This window comes from Hemitrygon akajei, unplaced genomic scaffold (assembly GCF_048418815.1).
Source record: "Hemitrygon akajei unplaced genomic scaffold, sHemAka1.3 Scf000143, whole genome shotgun sequence".
NCBI classification, from domain to species: Eukaryota; Metazoa; Chordata; class Chondrichthyes; order Myliobatiformes; family Dasyatidae; genus Hemitrygon; species Hemitrygon akajei.
This window is the reverse complement of record NW_027332029.1, coordinates 1,125,691-1,141,268: the sequence shown is the minus strand read 5'-3', so window position 1 is coordinate 1,141,268 and position 15,578 is coordinate 1,125,691. Positions and strand designations below refer to the sequence as shown.

The 15,578-nt window shown below is 45.7% G+C and overlaps 1 protein-coding gene across 1 annotated transcript; it reads right to left on the bottom strand.

Annotated features, from left to right (window-relative positions):
- Positions 1-675: 675 nt before the first annotated feature.
- On the bottom strand, positions 676-15,370 carry LOC140723877 (NACHT, LRR and PYD domains-containing protein 3-like). Its single transcript, XM_073038423.1, has 9 exons — positions 14,613-15,370; positions 13,538-13,709; positions 13,388-13,447; positions 3,542-4,403; positions 2,669-3,469; positions 1,542-1,628; positions 1,217-1,387; positions 920-1,087; positions 676-763 (listed from the first exon to the last, which is right to left on the bottom strand). The coding sequence occupies exons 1-9, from the start codon at positions 15,066-15,068 to the stop codon at positions 676-678; spliced, it is 2,865 nt and encodes a 954-aa protein (XP_072894524.1). The 5' UTR covers positions 15,069-15,370.
- Positions 15,371-15,578: the final 208 nt, after the last annotated feature.

Sequence of the window (15,578 nt, the reverse complement as noted above, 5' to 3'; positions counted from 1 at the left end):
TCCGACACAAAGATGGGAAGTTACAGCGTTTTATTGATTACATCATAACAAATGTAAATTAAACAACTTGTGGCTGCTAACTTGCAGGAACAAATAAGCTGCTCCTGATTCATTCACAGTCAAACACAATTAAATGACCGGCGACAACGATTGACGGGTTGAATAAGCTGTCCCGTTTGTCACCGTCATTCTGCATCGGGGAACCGTTGATCATAAAATCGCACTTCAGGGCCGTGTCCGAGATTGCGGCAGATCCAGGATCACTGTCAAGATATTGTCAATTTAACATCATTATATCGGCCAGACTGCCGAATGCACCGTCGAAAAGTCGAAAAGTGAACAAGAATTCTCTCCCGGGATAATACCTTCCCGGGACACTGGTGTCCAAGACTGAGCCCCAGCCCCGGGCTCTTCCTTTCCGTGTAATTCTCTGGGGTCTCACGTGGGGACGTCTCGAAACCGCACATCCGGCGGAAGCAGCGCCGCTGGACAGATGGCGGAAATACGTCACTGCGGGAACACTTCGAACGTCACAGTGCGCGCTACTGGAGCCAGTTCCGTTTGAACTGTAGGGAATTACACCTGGCGCGCGGCCATTAAAAATAAGGGCGGGAGTTAAGGGTGGGGGAAATCGACCAAAATGTCGTTATCCCGTGCGCGGGGATGTTCACACATTTAGATGTTCACTGTCAGTCCCGGTCTGGCTTCCTGCAGAGATCTCAGTTCCTTCCCCCCTGTTTCGCTGAACCGATTGAACCGCAGCCTGAAACAGATGGAAAAAAATGAAATAAACAGATTACACGACAGTGTCAGTAATAGGGGACTGCGGTTCATGTTTCAACAGCACTCACAAATTTCACCAGAAAACTCGCGGATCTACTGATATTTTATCACATTGAACATTAACACTAACACTTACCGGATCCACTCCAGACCTGGGAGGGTCAGTATGAGGAGGCGGAGAGCGGGGACAGAACGGTCTGTGAGCGAGTTTGCTCCAAGATTCAATCCCGTCAGTGATGGGTTTGTACTGAGAGCGGAGACGAGATCCTCGGCACCAGAATCTGTGAGACCGACATCTCTCAGCCTGGAGATGAGAGAGAGTGAGGGTGAAGGAAACAGAGAAACATTACTAATTGCAATTACTGATCACATTAATGCTCAGTGTCAGACACCCTGTGACTGCAAATACAATCTCTCACAGTCTGGTACTTACCGCAGTTTCTGTATTTTACACTCCGGTTTCCTCAGAGCCGCAGACACCAGTTTCACTCCTGAATCTCCCAGTTCATTATAACTTAGATCCAGCTCCGTCAGTGACCGGTTTGTATTGAGAGCGGAGACGAGATCCTCGGCACCAGAACCTGTGAGACGAACATGTTTCAGCCTGGAAATGAGAGAGAGTCAGGGTGAAGGACACAGAGAAACTGGAGACGGTCCAAACCCCAGTGTTTATCAGTAACACAATTACTGATCACATTAATGTTCAGTGTCAGATACCCAGTGACTGTAAACACAATTTCCCACAGTCTGGCACTTACCACAGTTTTTGTATTTTACACTCCGGATTTCTCAGAGCCGCAGACACCAGTTTCACTCCTGAATCTCCCAGTTTATTCCACCCGAGTCTAAACAGAAACAGAGAATTTGATAAACGAAGTGATTCAAACTGTGGGTTTGAGGGAATTTCTCTCACTCGGATATTTCAGGAAACATTAAACCCTTCAGTAAATCACAGATCGGAGTTCCCATCACTGTCAATCTCCCTCACTGCCCAGCTCCAGGGTATTCACCGAATGTCAGTAATTTGATCAGTCGGTGTGACCCTGTAAACTCCACATACTCTGTCTCATTCCCCGATGATAAAAAAATGATCCTGACGTGAGAGCGGACTAAGGGTCGTGAGGAAGATTTGCAAATGGCAAACCGTCGATAGGAGATGGTGGAAGAGGCCCTACCTGAGGAAAAGGTATAGGAAGGACGAAGCTGCAGGAGGAAGACAAATATACCCGAAGGAAGGGAGATGGTCCAGAGAGAAACCCAAGTAAGGAAGGGGAATGAGGATGAGAAGTCCCACAGGAGGCTTCCGATGGGAAAAGATAATCCCACACATTGAGAGAATGCAGAAGTAGTTTGTACAGGAGAGGTGAGTCTGAACCGAGAACTACAATCGGGAGAGGACATGGCCCATAGAGTCTGGTTCTCTGGTAGTGAACACACTCACACAAACGGACTGATGATAATTGTCACACACGGGGAAGGGGGCAGGTGACGACAATGTCACAATGGTATTTCTCTCCCTCTCACTGGGACAGTCTGCTGACGGTATCTTTTCCCTCACCGTGAAGAAGGTCTGAATCTCTGCCCGCACTGCTTCAGTCAGCGTCGGTCTGGGTGTTAGTAACAGTGAGAAGGAACATTGTCAATGGACGTGTATCAGGCAGCTAGAAACACTACCAGTCCTGTGACTTACTAACATTAAACCAATGGCCGTTGTACACTGATCCGAGGAAGTCTCCTACATCCCTTCACAAGAAGTCACAGAACCCTTCCGTCCTTTCGGAATTCGTCACAATCTGATTTAATACAGTTTTACCCAAATCCCTTGACATTGGAACAGCGCGATGGAACGGTTTCACAGTTCAGATTGAGAGATAAAACAAGTTACCCCAAAACCTGGCACTTGTGCAGTCCGGGTCCCAGCCGCTGGATTCCTTCACACTGAATGTGGCAGCTCTCCAGGTCGAGGTGTTTTATTGTATCACAGAATCCGATGGCATGAGACAGGACCGCGCAGTCAATCGGGGTCAGTGTCATTCCACTAAATGAAAGTTTTTTCACAGATCCCAGGGTGTCCTGAGCCAGTCCACGATTCTGAGACTCAAACAGGTAGTGCAATGTATTCAGAAGACTCCTTTTACCAGCTTCACTCCTGTTTTCACTCTGGCGTTTAAACTCCTCCTTCACCCAGTCAATCACCCGGCAGGATGTTTGATGTGGAAATGGGCCCAGAAACTCCTCCAGGCCCCGAGCTGTCATTGGGGAGGAGAGACCAGCAACAAAACGGAGAAATACCTCAAATCGCCCATCTGTCGTTTTGTGGGCTTCAGTGAGGAATTTCAGGATATCCCCTGGATGTGGATTCAGGAATTGTGCGACTGCTGCTAGAAACTCCTGGATGGTGAGGTGTGGAAATGAGTAAATCACGCTCCGGGCAGAATCCTCTCTCTCCAAAAGCTCCATCAGGAACCCGGACAGGAATTGGGAAGGCTGCAGGTTGTAGTTGATCAAATCTTCACCTGTAAACACAATCTTCTTATCAAGCACTCCTCTGAAGGCCATCTGACCAACTCTGAGTAACACATCACGTGGATTCTCAATCTCACGGCCGTGGATTTTCAGGATGTTGTAAATATAGTAGGAGTACAGTTGGGTGATTGTCTTGGGAACTCGCTGCGGGTCCTTGACTCTTTGTGTGAAGAAGGGGCCCAGTGCCAGAGCGAGGATCCAGCAGTAGGAGGGGTTGTAACTCATGGTGTACAGAATCTTGTTCTCCGCTACGTGCTTCAAAACAGCTTGCGCCACCATCTGATCTTCAAAATGCCTGATGAAAATTTCGTTCCGTTCCTCACCAACAAATCCCAAAATTTCAGCCCAGACACTGATCCGAGCCTTTCCCAATAAACGTAAAGCTGTGGGACGGGTGGTCACCAGCACTGAACACCCTGGGAGCAGCTTGCCCTGGATTAAACTGTACACAATGTCTGACACTTCACACCACCACTCGGGATCTGGGCACTGGTGCTTGGGTTCTGTGTCTCTCTGACTGTCAGCAAAATCGATTCTGTGTTTGAATTCATCCATACCATCGAATATAAACAGCAATCCCTCTGGGTTCTTCCAGGCCTCTCTCAGGAAATTCCCAAAGTAAGGGTACTGATCCAGAATCAGTTCCCTCAGGTTTGTTCTGCCGTTAATGGAGTTTAAATCCTGGAATTTGAAACTGAACACAAATTGGAAATGTTGGTATATTTTCGCATTGGTCCAGTCATAAACAATCTTTTGTATCATTGTCGTTTTCCCGATCCCTGGGACTCCGGCTATTGCTGCCGAAATCCCAGATTTGGATTTACTCCGGGAAAACCTGCTCTGGAACAACTGATCCATCCGGATTTTTTCCACCTGTTTGCGGAGATGTTGTTCTATCCACACCTCGTGGTCTCTGCCTCTTGCCAGCAGCTCATGTTCCACCAGTGTCCGATCTCGAACAGTAGAAATGACCGTGAGCTCAGCGTATCGATCAACCAGCTGGAAAACCTTCACCTTCTCCCTCATCAGGATCGTGTTCACTCTCAGTGTTTCAGTTTGTGCCCGTAGAGTCTCCTTGTGTTTTTGTTGAACATCTTCCATGGGAACAGACAGTGGACAGACTGTTAGTGCCTCGACACAGAACTCAGTATTTAAGTACAGAAGAGTTAGCTCAAGCTATTGCATTAATTGAATTCATCAATTAATTTTCATGCAGTGTAGTAAATTTGATCAAGAGACCCCAAACTAGATAGAGAGACCTGGTCTGGATAAATACCTGAACATTCCATTTCCACATTAACTGTGCTGTGAAGGTGGGTATTTCCCTGTTAGTTTACTGACCCCCAACTGTCCCGTACTGGACAGCCCCCCACTACAGCCATTGCTATCATTGTTCTTGTGGAAGAAACATTTAATCCCCAGTGTGGATGTGGCGTATGGAGATAGAGAAAAGGATAGTGGGAATTCTGTCATAGGAGCAGCTCAGAAGGAATCACAGCTACTCCCTCCCACCATCACTGATTCAAAACAGATAGATGTAGTTCTGTTGGTCAGCACATGCACCGTGTGGCGGACGTGCGGTTTGGGGAGAAAATGTCACTGTCTTGTTCAGGAGATTGATACAGTCGGCATTTTGATACAAAACGCAGACAACTCCACAACACCAGCCGCCCCCCCCCACAATTCCATCATCACAGATGCTGCTCAGCTCACTGAGTTTCTTCAGAAAATGATTTGAGACGGCAGCTCTGCAGTCCCGTATCTCTGTGGTGGCTTGGGGGTTGCTGGCTGTGGAGGGGTTGCTTAGTCGTTGGAGGTGTTGATCAGTCATACTGCTTGAGGAAAGTAACTGATTTAGAGTCGAGAATGGGTCAGTAAAAAACTGTAGGAGATAGTGTTTACAGTGTCTGACATTGAATTTCGATAGCAGGTGGTACACAGGATAAACTCCATTCCCCTCATTCCCTGATTGTTATTGTGCCTGTCGAAATCTGTCCGCATCACCATCCCTGGCAGAATATTTCAAGCAGCTACTATTCTGTGTAAAAGAAAATCCAGTGTACATTTTCCCCCATCTCACCCCGAATGAATATCCTCTTTTATCTGATATATGTACACCAGTAACACTCTATCTTCATTTCTCAATTTTGTAACCCAAGATAAGGTCTCCCTTCAACCCTTTACACTTCAGATAAAAAAAGATCGAAGTTTGTCTACACACTCCTCAAAGTTTATGCCCTCTAATGTAGGATGTAGTGACAGTTCTCTTCAACACCCACTGAGGCCTTCACACCTTTCCCGTAATGGGGGACAGAATTGCACCAATACTGCAAGTGCAGCCAAACAGAGGTTTTAAACAGCTGCGATATAAAGATTACTATTCAGGAAGTTATGGACATGGGCATCAAGCTCCCTCCAGACATGAATGATGTCAGAGTCGTGGCCTTTGCTCGATCTTCCTCCATGCATTTGATCTCCTGAATTGCAACAACTCACACATCCCTGGATTAAACTCCATCTGATATTTCCCCATCCACATCTACAACTGATTTATATTCTGATGGAGTCTTTGACACCCCTCCACTCTCCACAACTCAGGGTCATATCATAAACCTTATCTTTCCCTTTTGGACTAAATTTACAACAGGATACATAGGCGCTCCCATCGTTCACTTTAATCACCTTTCATGTCAGTCACAAATTCTGATCAGAGGTTTCTTTCCTGATCTAGGGAATTTTACAGCTGCACACAGAGAGGACAAACTGAGGATACTCTAGAATACTGAGCTCACAGTTTCTCTCTCTCTCTCTCTTCTCTCTCTCTCTCTCTCTCTCTCTCTCTCTCTCTCTCTCTCTCTCTCTCTCTCTCTCTCCTCTCTCTCTCTCTCTCTCTCTCTCTCTCTCTTGTTCTCTCTCTCTCTCTCTATCAATCAAGACTTCATAAAGGCCACAACATTTCGCGTCCATGTGCGGATCCACTCTCAATGTCCAACTACCTCACCCACAACACACTCCCCACTGTCAGGGTGAGTGGGACTCAAGGTGTCATGTCTCATTCAGGGATGTGTGAAGTCTCACAGTGTGTCAGGACCCTGCTAGGGGTGTGTGGGGTCTGAAAGGGTATCAGGTCCGTGACAGGAGTGTGTGGGGTCTCACACTGCGGCAGGACCTGAAAAAAAGTATACAGGAAGAAAGGAAGGAAGCTGAGAAGCAGGACCGCACGGGTAGTATTCTCGAGATTGCTGTCTGTGCCACTCGGCAGTCAGGACAAGAATACAATGAAGTGGCAGACAAACGTGTGGCTGAAGAATTGGAACTGGGATTCGTGATTCAGATTTAGGTTAATTGAAACCTGTACAAAAGGACGGGTTCCACTCCAATCCAAGAGGTGACAATATTCTTGCGGGCAGATTTACTCAAGCTGTTGGGAGTGGTTTAAACCAATACGGCAGGAAGACAGGAACCAGCATGATAGAACTGAGGATGAGCCAACTGGTTTAAAATTAGCCGATGGGTGCAAATTGAATGTAAGTTAGGACAAGCACATGATTGGGTGCTAATGCAGACAGAGGATAGAGTTAAATTGACCCACAGAGGGAAAGTTCAGAAGTGCGAAAAATGCAGGACAGAAAATGCCGGCTTTAAATGTGGGTAACATTTAGAATAAAGTGAACAAACTCGTGGCGCAATTAAAGATTGGTCGGTAAGCGATTGTGGGCATCACTGAATCGTGGCTGAAGGAAGATCATAGTTTGGAGCGTAAAAGTGCTGGATCTTCTTTAAAACATCCAGGGGCCGGATATTATACACCCCAGGTTGCTGTGGGAATTGAGAGAAGAGATTGCCGGAGCATTAGCTATGATCTTTGAATCCTCTTTGGCTACAGGGGAAGTGCCAGAGGAGTGGAGAAAGGCAAATGTAGTTCTCTTGTTTAAAAAGGTAATAGGGAGAAACCTGGGAACTATAGACCGGTGAGTCTTACGTTGGTGGTCTGCAAACTACTGGAAAGGATTCTTAAAGATAGGATCTACAAGCATTTGGAGAGGTACAGTCCTCTCAAGGATAGTCAACATGGCTTTGTGAAGGGAAGTTCGTGCCTCACGAGCCTGATTGAGTTTTTTGAAGAGATAACAAAAGAAATTGATGTGGGTAGGGCAGTGGATGTGGTCTACATTGACTTTAGCAAGGCATTTGACAAGTACCCTCACGAGAGACGCACCCAGAAAGTCATAAGACATGGGATAAGTGGAACCTTGGCAGATTGGATAAAAAACATAGGATTAAAGGAAGAAAGCAGAGGATAGTTGTGGAAGAAAAGTATTCTGCCTGGAGGTCGGTGACTAGTGGAGTGCCGCAGGGATCTGTTCTGCTATTTGAGATTTTTATAAATGACCTGGATATAGAGGCAGAAGGATGGGTTGCTGATGACACGAAAATTGTAAGAGTTGTGGATGGAGCTGCAGGTTGTCGAAGGTTACAAGAGCAGAGGCTTCAGAGTTTGGCAGAAAAAAATTGCAGATAGAGTTCAATCCGGATAAGAGTGAGGTGATGCATTTCGGAAGGACAAATAAGAAGACTGAGTACAGGATTAATGGTCAGTTACTTATGAATGTGGATGAACAAAGGGACCTTGGGGGTTCAAATCCATACATCCCTCAAGATCGCTGTGCAGGTTGATAGGGTAGTTCAGAAGGCCTATGGGATGCTAGTCTTCATTAACAGGGGGATTGAGTTTAAGAGTAGAGAGGTCATGTTGCATCTCTACAATTCACTGGTGAGACCGCACTTAGAGTATTGTGTTCAATTCTGGTCATCTCATTATAGGAAGGATGTGGAAGCTATGGAGAGTGTGCAGAGGAGATTTACCAGGATGTTGCCTGGGTTGGAGAACAAGTCATATGAAGCAAGGTTAGCAGAGCTGGGACTTTTGTCTTTGCAGCGTAGAAGAATGACAGGGGACTTGATAGAGGCCTACAAGATTATATGAGGCATAGATAGAGTGGATAGTCCGTAACTGTTTCCCAGTGCACCAATAGAAAACACCAGAGGGCATAGGTACAAAATTAAGGGAGGGAAGTTTAGGGGAGACATCAGGGGTAAGTTTTTTACACAGAGGTTTGTGAGTGCCTGGAATGACTTGCCAGGGATCGTGGTGGAGGCTAAAACATTAAGGGTATTTAAGAGCTTCTTGGACAGGCACATGGCTGATAAAATATAGGGTTATGGGGTAGTGTGACTTTAGTACTTTTTTAAGCATTATTTGGGTTGGTACAACATGGAGGGCTGAAGGGCCTGTACTGTGCTGTAGTGTTCTATGGTTCTATTGTTAACATCAAAATATATACTTAGTCTCAAAAGGGACAGGCAGGAAGACATATGTGGTGATGTGTTTCTGTTAGTAAGAGATGGAATTACATCTTCAGAAAGAGGTGGCATAGGGTAAGTGAATGTTAATATTTTTCTGTGGCTGGAGTTAAGAAATTGCAATGGCTTAACAAAAACACCATTATGGCCATCATATATATACGCCAAATTGTAGACATGATGTGAGGTTCAGATTGCAAAAGGAACTGGATAAAAACATGTTATATGGACACAATTGTAATGCGGACTTCAATCTGCAAGGAGTTTGGGAAAATCAAATTGTTGTCGGATCGCAAAAGAGAAAATTTATTGAATGCTTATGAATGGCGTTTTAGAGCAGCAGGTACTTACCTGGGGAAAGGCTATCTCAGATTGGGTATTGTTTAATAACCCAGATAGTTACTAGGTGGCTTAACGTAAAGGAACCTTTTTGTAGGCAGTGATCAAAATATGATTGAATTCATGTTACAATTTGAGAGGGAGAAGCATATCTCATATGTATCTGTACTGCAATGGAATAAATACTGGGGCATGAGAGAGGAGCTTGCACTGGAGGCTTGGAGGTGGATAATGATGGCAGAACAGAGGTGGCTGGAGTTTCTGGGAATAATTCACAATGCGCAGGATAGATATGCCACATAGAGGAATAAGTTCTCAAATGTCAGGGTTAGGCAACCGTGGCTGACAGAGTAAGTAAGGATCGCATCAAAGCCAAGCCAAGGGCATACAATATCACAAAAGTGAGTAGGAAGTTGGATGACTGGGAAGCTTGTAAAATCCAACAAAATGCAACTTAAAACAAGTCTTGAGAAGGGAGGAATGCAAAAGAAAGGAAATTATAGGCCAGTTAGACTAACCTCAATGGCTGGGAAATCGTTGGAGTCTATTACTAAGGATAACCTATCGAGGTACTTGGACACTAATGATAAAATAAGTCAAAATCAGGGTGGTTTCTGTCAAGGGAAAAATTGCCTGCCAAATCTGCTACAGTTCTTCGATGAAGTAACAAGCAAAAGGTGAGACGTGATGTCATTTACTTGAACTTTTAGAAGGCATCCGATTAGGTGCCACACGGTTGAGAGAGGGAGCGTAGAAAAACGATTCTTTCCCTGATAATAGAAGAACATAATTTCTACCACTGTCACATAGTCTAAAGTAACTACTTCAACAAACAATGATTTCCTGCACTCCCTATCTCACCCGAAATAAAACTGGAAGAATGGGCAAAAATAGCAGATGGAATACAGTATTGGGAAATTTATGGCAATGCATTTTTGGTAAAAAGAAAAATAGTGCAGACTATTATCAAATGGGGAGAAGGTTCAAACTTCAAAGGTGCAGAAGGACTTTGGAGTTCCCATCCAAGACTCACAGAAGGTGAATTAAGAGGTTGAGTGTGTGGTAAAGAAGGCAAATGGAAACACAGTCTGTCAGGACCTTGCCCGGGGGATGTGGGGTTTCAAAGTGTTTCAGGACTCTGCCACTGGTAGGGAAAGAATCTGTTTTGTATTCAGAAATAGGAGCGGGAATTTCACTGCCGTTTCTGTTCCCTCGGCAAACAACATGAAGAATAGTGATGAACAAGTTTGCACAAAATTTGTGGAGATATATTGCAGAAATTGTAGAGACATTTGCGGTAGGCCAATTGATTTGAAGAGAGAGAGCGAGAGAGAGAGAGAGAGAGAGAGAGAGAGAGAGAGAGAGAGTGAGAGAGAGAGAGAGAGAGAGAGAGAGCTTCGCAAAAGTTGGAGAGAAGAGTTTCAAAAAGGTTCACCTCGTGAGACTCGGCTCATTAGTGTAGTGGGTATGTCAGCAAGGCCAGTTTTCTGTTCTGGTTGTCGGATGTGGGATGTCCGGGAGACTTCCAGCCTCCCTGCTGGCCACATCTGCGTCAGTTGCATCGAGCTCCTTAGAGACCAAATGAGGGAACTGGAGCTGCAGCTCGATAACCTTCGGCTTGTTAGGGGGAGTGAGGAGGCGAGAGAGAGGAACTACAGGTCACTCAACCCAGGGCCACAGAAGACATGTGGGTGACGGTCAGCAGAGGGAAGGGAAGGCATCGGGTAGTGAAGAGCACCACTGTGGTTGTCCCTCTGAACAATAAGTAGTACATTTTGAGTGCTGTGGGAGGGGGAGGGAAGCCCTACCTGGGGGAAGCAACAGTGGCCCTGTCTCTGGCACTGAGTCTGGCCCCGTGGCTCAGAAGGGTATGCAATCAACGAGAAGGGCAGTGGTAATCGGACAATCTATAGTTAGGCAGACAGATAGGCGATTCCGTGGACACAGGAAAGAAGCAAGGGTGATAGTTTGCCTCCCAGGTGCCTTCCAGGATGTTGCCTGGATTGGAGGGTGTAACCTACGAGAATAGTTTGAGTGTACTTGGCCCATTCTCCTTGGAGCAATGGAAGATGAGCGGTGCCTGGATACAGGTGAATAAAATGACGAGATGCATTAATCGTATGGCTAGCCAGAGGCTTTTCTCCCAGGGCTGGAGCGGCTTACACGAACAGACCTAGCTTTAAGGTGCTTGGAAATAGATACCGAGGGGATCTCGGGGTAGGTATTCCACACAGAGTGTGGTGGATGTGTGGAATGCTCTGCAAGTATCGGTGGTGGAATCGGATACAATATGGTCTTTTAAGAACTGAGCAGGTCGGGCATCATCCGTGGACCTTTGTCAGGACTGGAGGGCGGGGGCAGGGTCCCTATAAAGGAGGTGTGTGGCGGGGGTGGGTTCAGCCTTCTTCAGTCCTGACGAAGGGTCTCGGCCCGAAACGTTGACTGCTCGTTTCCACGAATGCTGTCCGACCTGTCGGGTTCCTCCAGCTTGTTGTACGTGTTGCTTTGACACACAACATCTGCAGTGTACTTTGTGTTTATGGTCATTTAAGAGACTCTTAGGGAGCCACATGGAGATTAGTGAAATAGCGGGCTATGTGCGCCCGAAACCTCAGGCAGCTTCTAAAGTAGTTTACACGGTCGGCAAAACATTGTTGACCGAAGCGCCTGTAATGTGCTGTAAATTTCGAGATTCTATGTTCTAGGTACCAAATCCATGGTGCAGGGAATGTGGACTGGAAAAGCATTAACAGAGCTGGGAGATATGTGACCTCTTTCTCAACTTCCTGATTCATCTATCTTTGGAAATTGTCCTTGGAAATAAGAGAGGCTGAACCACTGTTCTGGCCGAGATTCTGTACGTTTCTGTTCAAGACGTTTGAATAATCAAATAAAACATGGGCTAGAATAAGATTAATAACTTTTATGACATCTGACTGTCCTTCAATCTCCCGTCAGTTAAACGTGCATTTGAGAGATTCAACAGTCTGTGAATATGAAAAGTTTGAGCCGATGCACTGCCTGGGGCTCCATTTTCACACAGACGATGCGCTGACGGATGTCGTGAACTTCGCATCTAGTAGGTCACAATTTAACTATTTGCGACATTGTTTAGATATCTGCAGTCCTTTCCACCTTCCTTGCCACAATCCTCTCGGTTTCTGAGCCCATCTCTTACCCTTCCACAATGTCCGTCACAAAACACCGGCAGACATGAATTTCACCTTCTGTGTACTGAGCTGACGATTTTGTCCCTCCAGCTCACCGTCACTAACACTGTCTCCTGATGGACTTCCCAGGATTAGAAGCAGAGGAACATAGAAAACATACAGCACAATACAGGCCCTTCGGCCCAGAAGCTGTGACGAACATGACTCTACCTTAGAACTACCTAGGCTTTACTCATTGCCCTCTATTATTCTAAACTCAATGCAGCCATCCATGAGTCCATTAAAAGACCTTATCGTTTCCGCCACCACCGCCGCCGGCAGCCCATTCCACGCAGTCACCACTCTCTGTGAAAAAAGACTTAAACCCTGACATCTCCTCTGTACCTGCTTCCAAGCACCATCAACTATGCCCTCTCGTGCTAGCCATTTCAGCCCTGGGGATAAAGCCTCTGACTATTCACAGGACCAATGCCTCTCATCGCTTTATACACATCTATCTGGTCACCTCTCATCCTCTGTCACTCCAAGGAGAAAAGGCCGAATTCACTCAAGCTATTATCATAAGACATGCTCCCCATTACAGGCAACATCCTTGTAAATCTCCTCTGCACCCCTTCAAAGTTTTACACAATATTGAGTTGGAAATTAAACTGTACCAATGTTTGCACTAAGGGAGTGCAGATCTGAACAGAGTGGAGTTCATATGCTGCTTTGGGGTTGGACAGACCAGTTGGGGTGTTACCTAATTTTCTCATTAAATGGATATTGTTATTTGGTGATGGACTCCCAATTTTATAAATGATGACTGTAGGATATTAGGGAATTTAGAAAGGTCATCCAGGATGAAGTCTTTTCTGGGGTTGTGTGGTTGTAGCGGAATAATGTCACCTCTCGAAGTGAAGAAATTTCCGAGAATTTCATTCCTCCAGATTGCCCTCTTCTCCGTTCTGACCCCGTTAGAGACATCTGTAGCTGCATGATCCAGAGAGGTGTGAACTTTTTCAGCAAACCCTCTCCGCAAAAACGTTCTGTGGTGTTCCTCTCAATGTCCTGTGAACACCCTCCCTCCAGTAAACATTTTCCGTTTTCTATCTGCATACTGTGTCATGCTGCCGACATTTACCTAGCCAAATCTCCGTGGCTCAACAACTATACGGCCCTACACAATATCAACCTTTGGAGGAAACAGCTGTTTCTTCACTTACCTTTCAACTCACTGGGAATCTTCGGTATAGGTTGAAGGAGCGAAACGCACCCTGTTTGGACTTAAACAATTTAAGGGATTGAAATGTGTAAAATTATAAGGTGCGTAGTGTTTGAATACAAAATTAAATTCATTTCTGATATTATCTCACCCTGTTCCTGTATTTCTTCTAGTATTTTTTCCAGCTTTGGGACACCAATCCTCATTTTCACAAAGGTTTCCCACATCACCCTCCGGGCGCGGGAGCCTTTCTCCATCACCAGGTTCAGGAGGAGTTTAGAACTGTCCGCCCGCTCTCTCTTGTCAGCGAGGTCAGAGATTTTCTGTGAAGAGTAACGGTGAACATATTGGGGACTGACAGATTCACACAGAGAATGAGAAGTAAATGATGTGCTCTGTAACTGGATCACACTGAGCAGTCACCCGGACGGGTGCTGATCCTGTCTGGACATGGACTGTACATTCTGAGTGCAGAGCACACGGAGGGACATTCACCGTGAACCTGGTCCACCAGTCAATGAAATCCTGGCTGGTCTGTGACCAATTCAGAGAACTCGCTGTAAATCCACAAATAATTTGTCGTCGAATTATACGGTGTAAATCAGACATCAGAAAATAACGATCACAGATGAAGAAAAAAGTCCGGAAGGTTTTCTAACAGAGTGAGCAGTGGCCCAGAAGTTGCAGACAAGATGATGTGAATAACCTCATCAGTTAGCCAGTGTACATCATGAAAGAGGTTTACCGTCTGATACCTGATACCTTTGCTTTGCCTTTTACAGTGGAGGCTTATTCAGTGATTGCACATTACAACGTGGCAGTATTACCCGATCCACACTGTTTGCAGTTACAGATTGTAACACAATCATCTCCACCTAGAACAGAACACACTCGAGCTCCTGTGACATTCACAGATAATACCCCAGTTCTCACGCTGCACGGACTTCCAAAAGCAAAACATCCTGTCATATTTCCATTTAATCTCCTCTGTCCTAATCCCATACAACGGTTACTCACTCTTAACATTGAGCAGCTACCCACCAGTCTGCCGGGTGTTTTCACCTCTTTCTATCACTGGTTCAGATTCACGTTTGTGTGTAATTGTATATACAGTATTTATTTCCCAATTGTTCCTTTATATAATTTAATATGCGATGACTCAGAGTTCCGACACCCTTCAGTCTTGTGATGTGTGAAAATTCAAACCCGTTCTCCGTCCCACTCACCTGATGTTCCTCTCTACTGAACTGATTCTCGGCCGTTAGCGCCAGGCTCATTCCACGCACCCCTACTTCCATCGCCTGCTCCAGCCTGTCCCGGTAGAACTCCGTCAGCTGCAGTAGTTGGAAATCATTACAGCTTGCCAGGAGCCCGGTGATCCCTGAGCTCGGACCTGTGAAGGAAAAAAGAGGACCTGGGAAGAGCGGAAGGAAATGAGTGCCGGCCGGGGGTGAAGAAGCATAGTTCCATCTGTTGAAGGTTTCCCTTTTTTTGTCCCTGGGAATATACCTCTCTGTTTCGAAAGGAGTTTGCTTATTCCTAAGGATATAATAATCCGTCAGCATCAGGCTCTTGGTACTTTGCACTGGGTTACTGTCTGCCTGCCTGGCCAATTCCTTCCTCAGAAAATCTCTAGAATATCTCACAAAATTCTCAGGGCAAATCAGCAGGTCAGACAACATCTATGGAGAAGAATCAACAATCGACGATTCAGGCCAAGGCCCTTAATCGGGAATGGAAATGAAGGGAACAGAAATTCTAGATATTGACACATTTCTACCTTGTGAGACCTTGTGGTCTCGGTACGTCAACTGTTTATTCCTCTCCCTGGATGCTGCCTGACCTAATGAATTCCGCCAATATTTTGTGTGTCTTTGTGGTACTTAAAACTTTCAGCATCTGTAGAATTTCCCGTGTTCTGGAATACCTCACTCTTTTAATGTGCATCGCAATCTACAACAGGAGCAGGAAGAAAACAGTAATTCTATCCCGTCCGCATGTGACTGTGCTTCCCCCAGAAATGTTAACTCCCTCTCTCAACTCTCTGCTCAGTCCCCTCACAAATAATTTGGGAATTGACGATATTGAATTAAACCCAGACACAGAGTCAAGGAAATATTTATAAATTAATATAATTTGCCAACATAGCCGTGACCTTTCCTGATATTAACCTCACTGGAACTCTTCTGCTG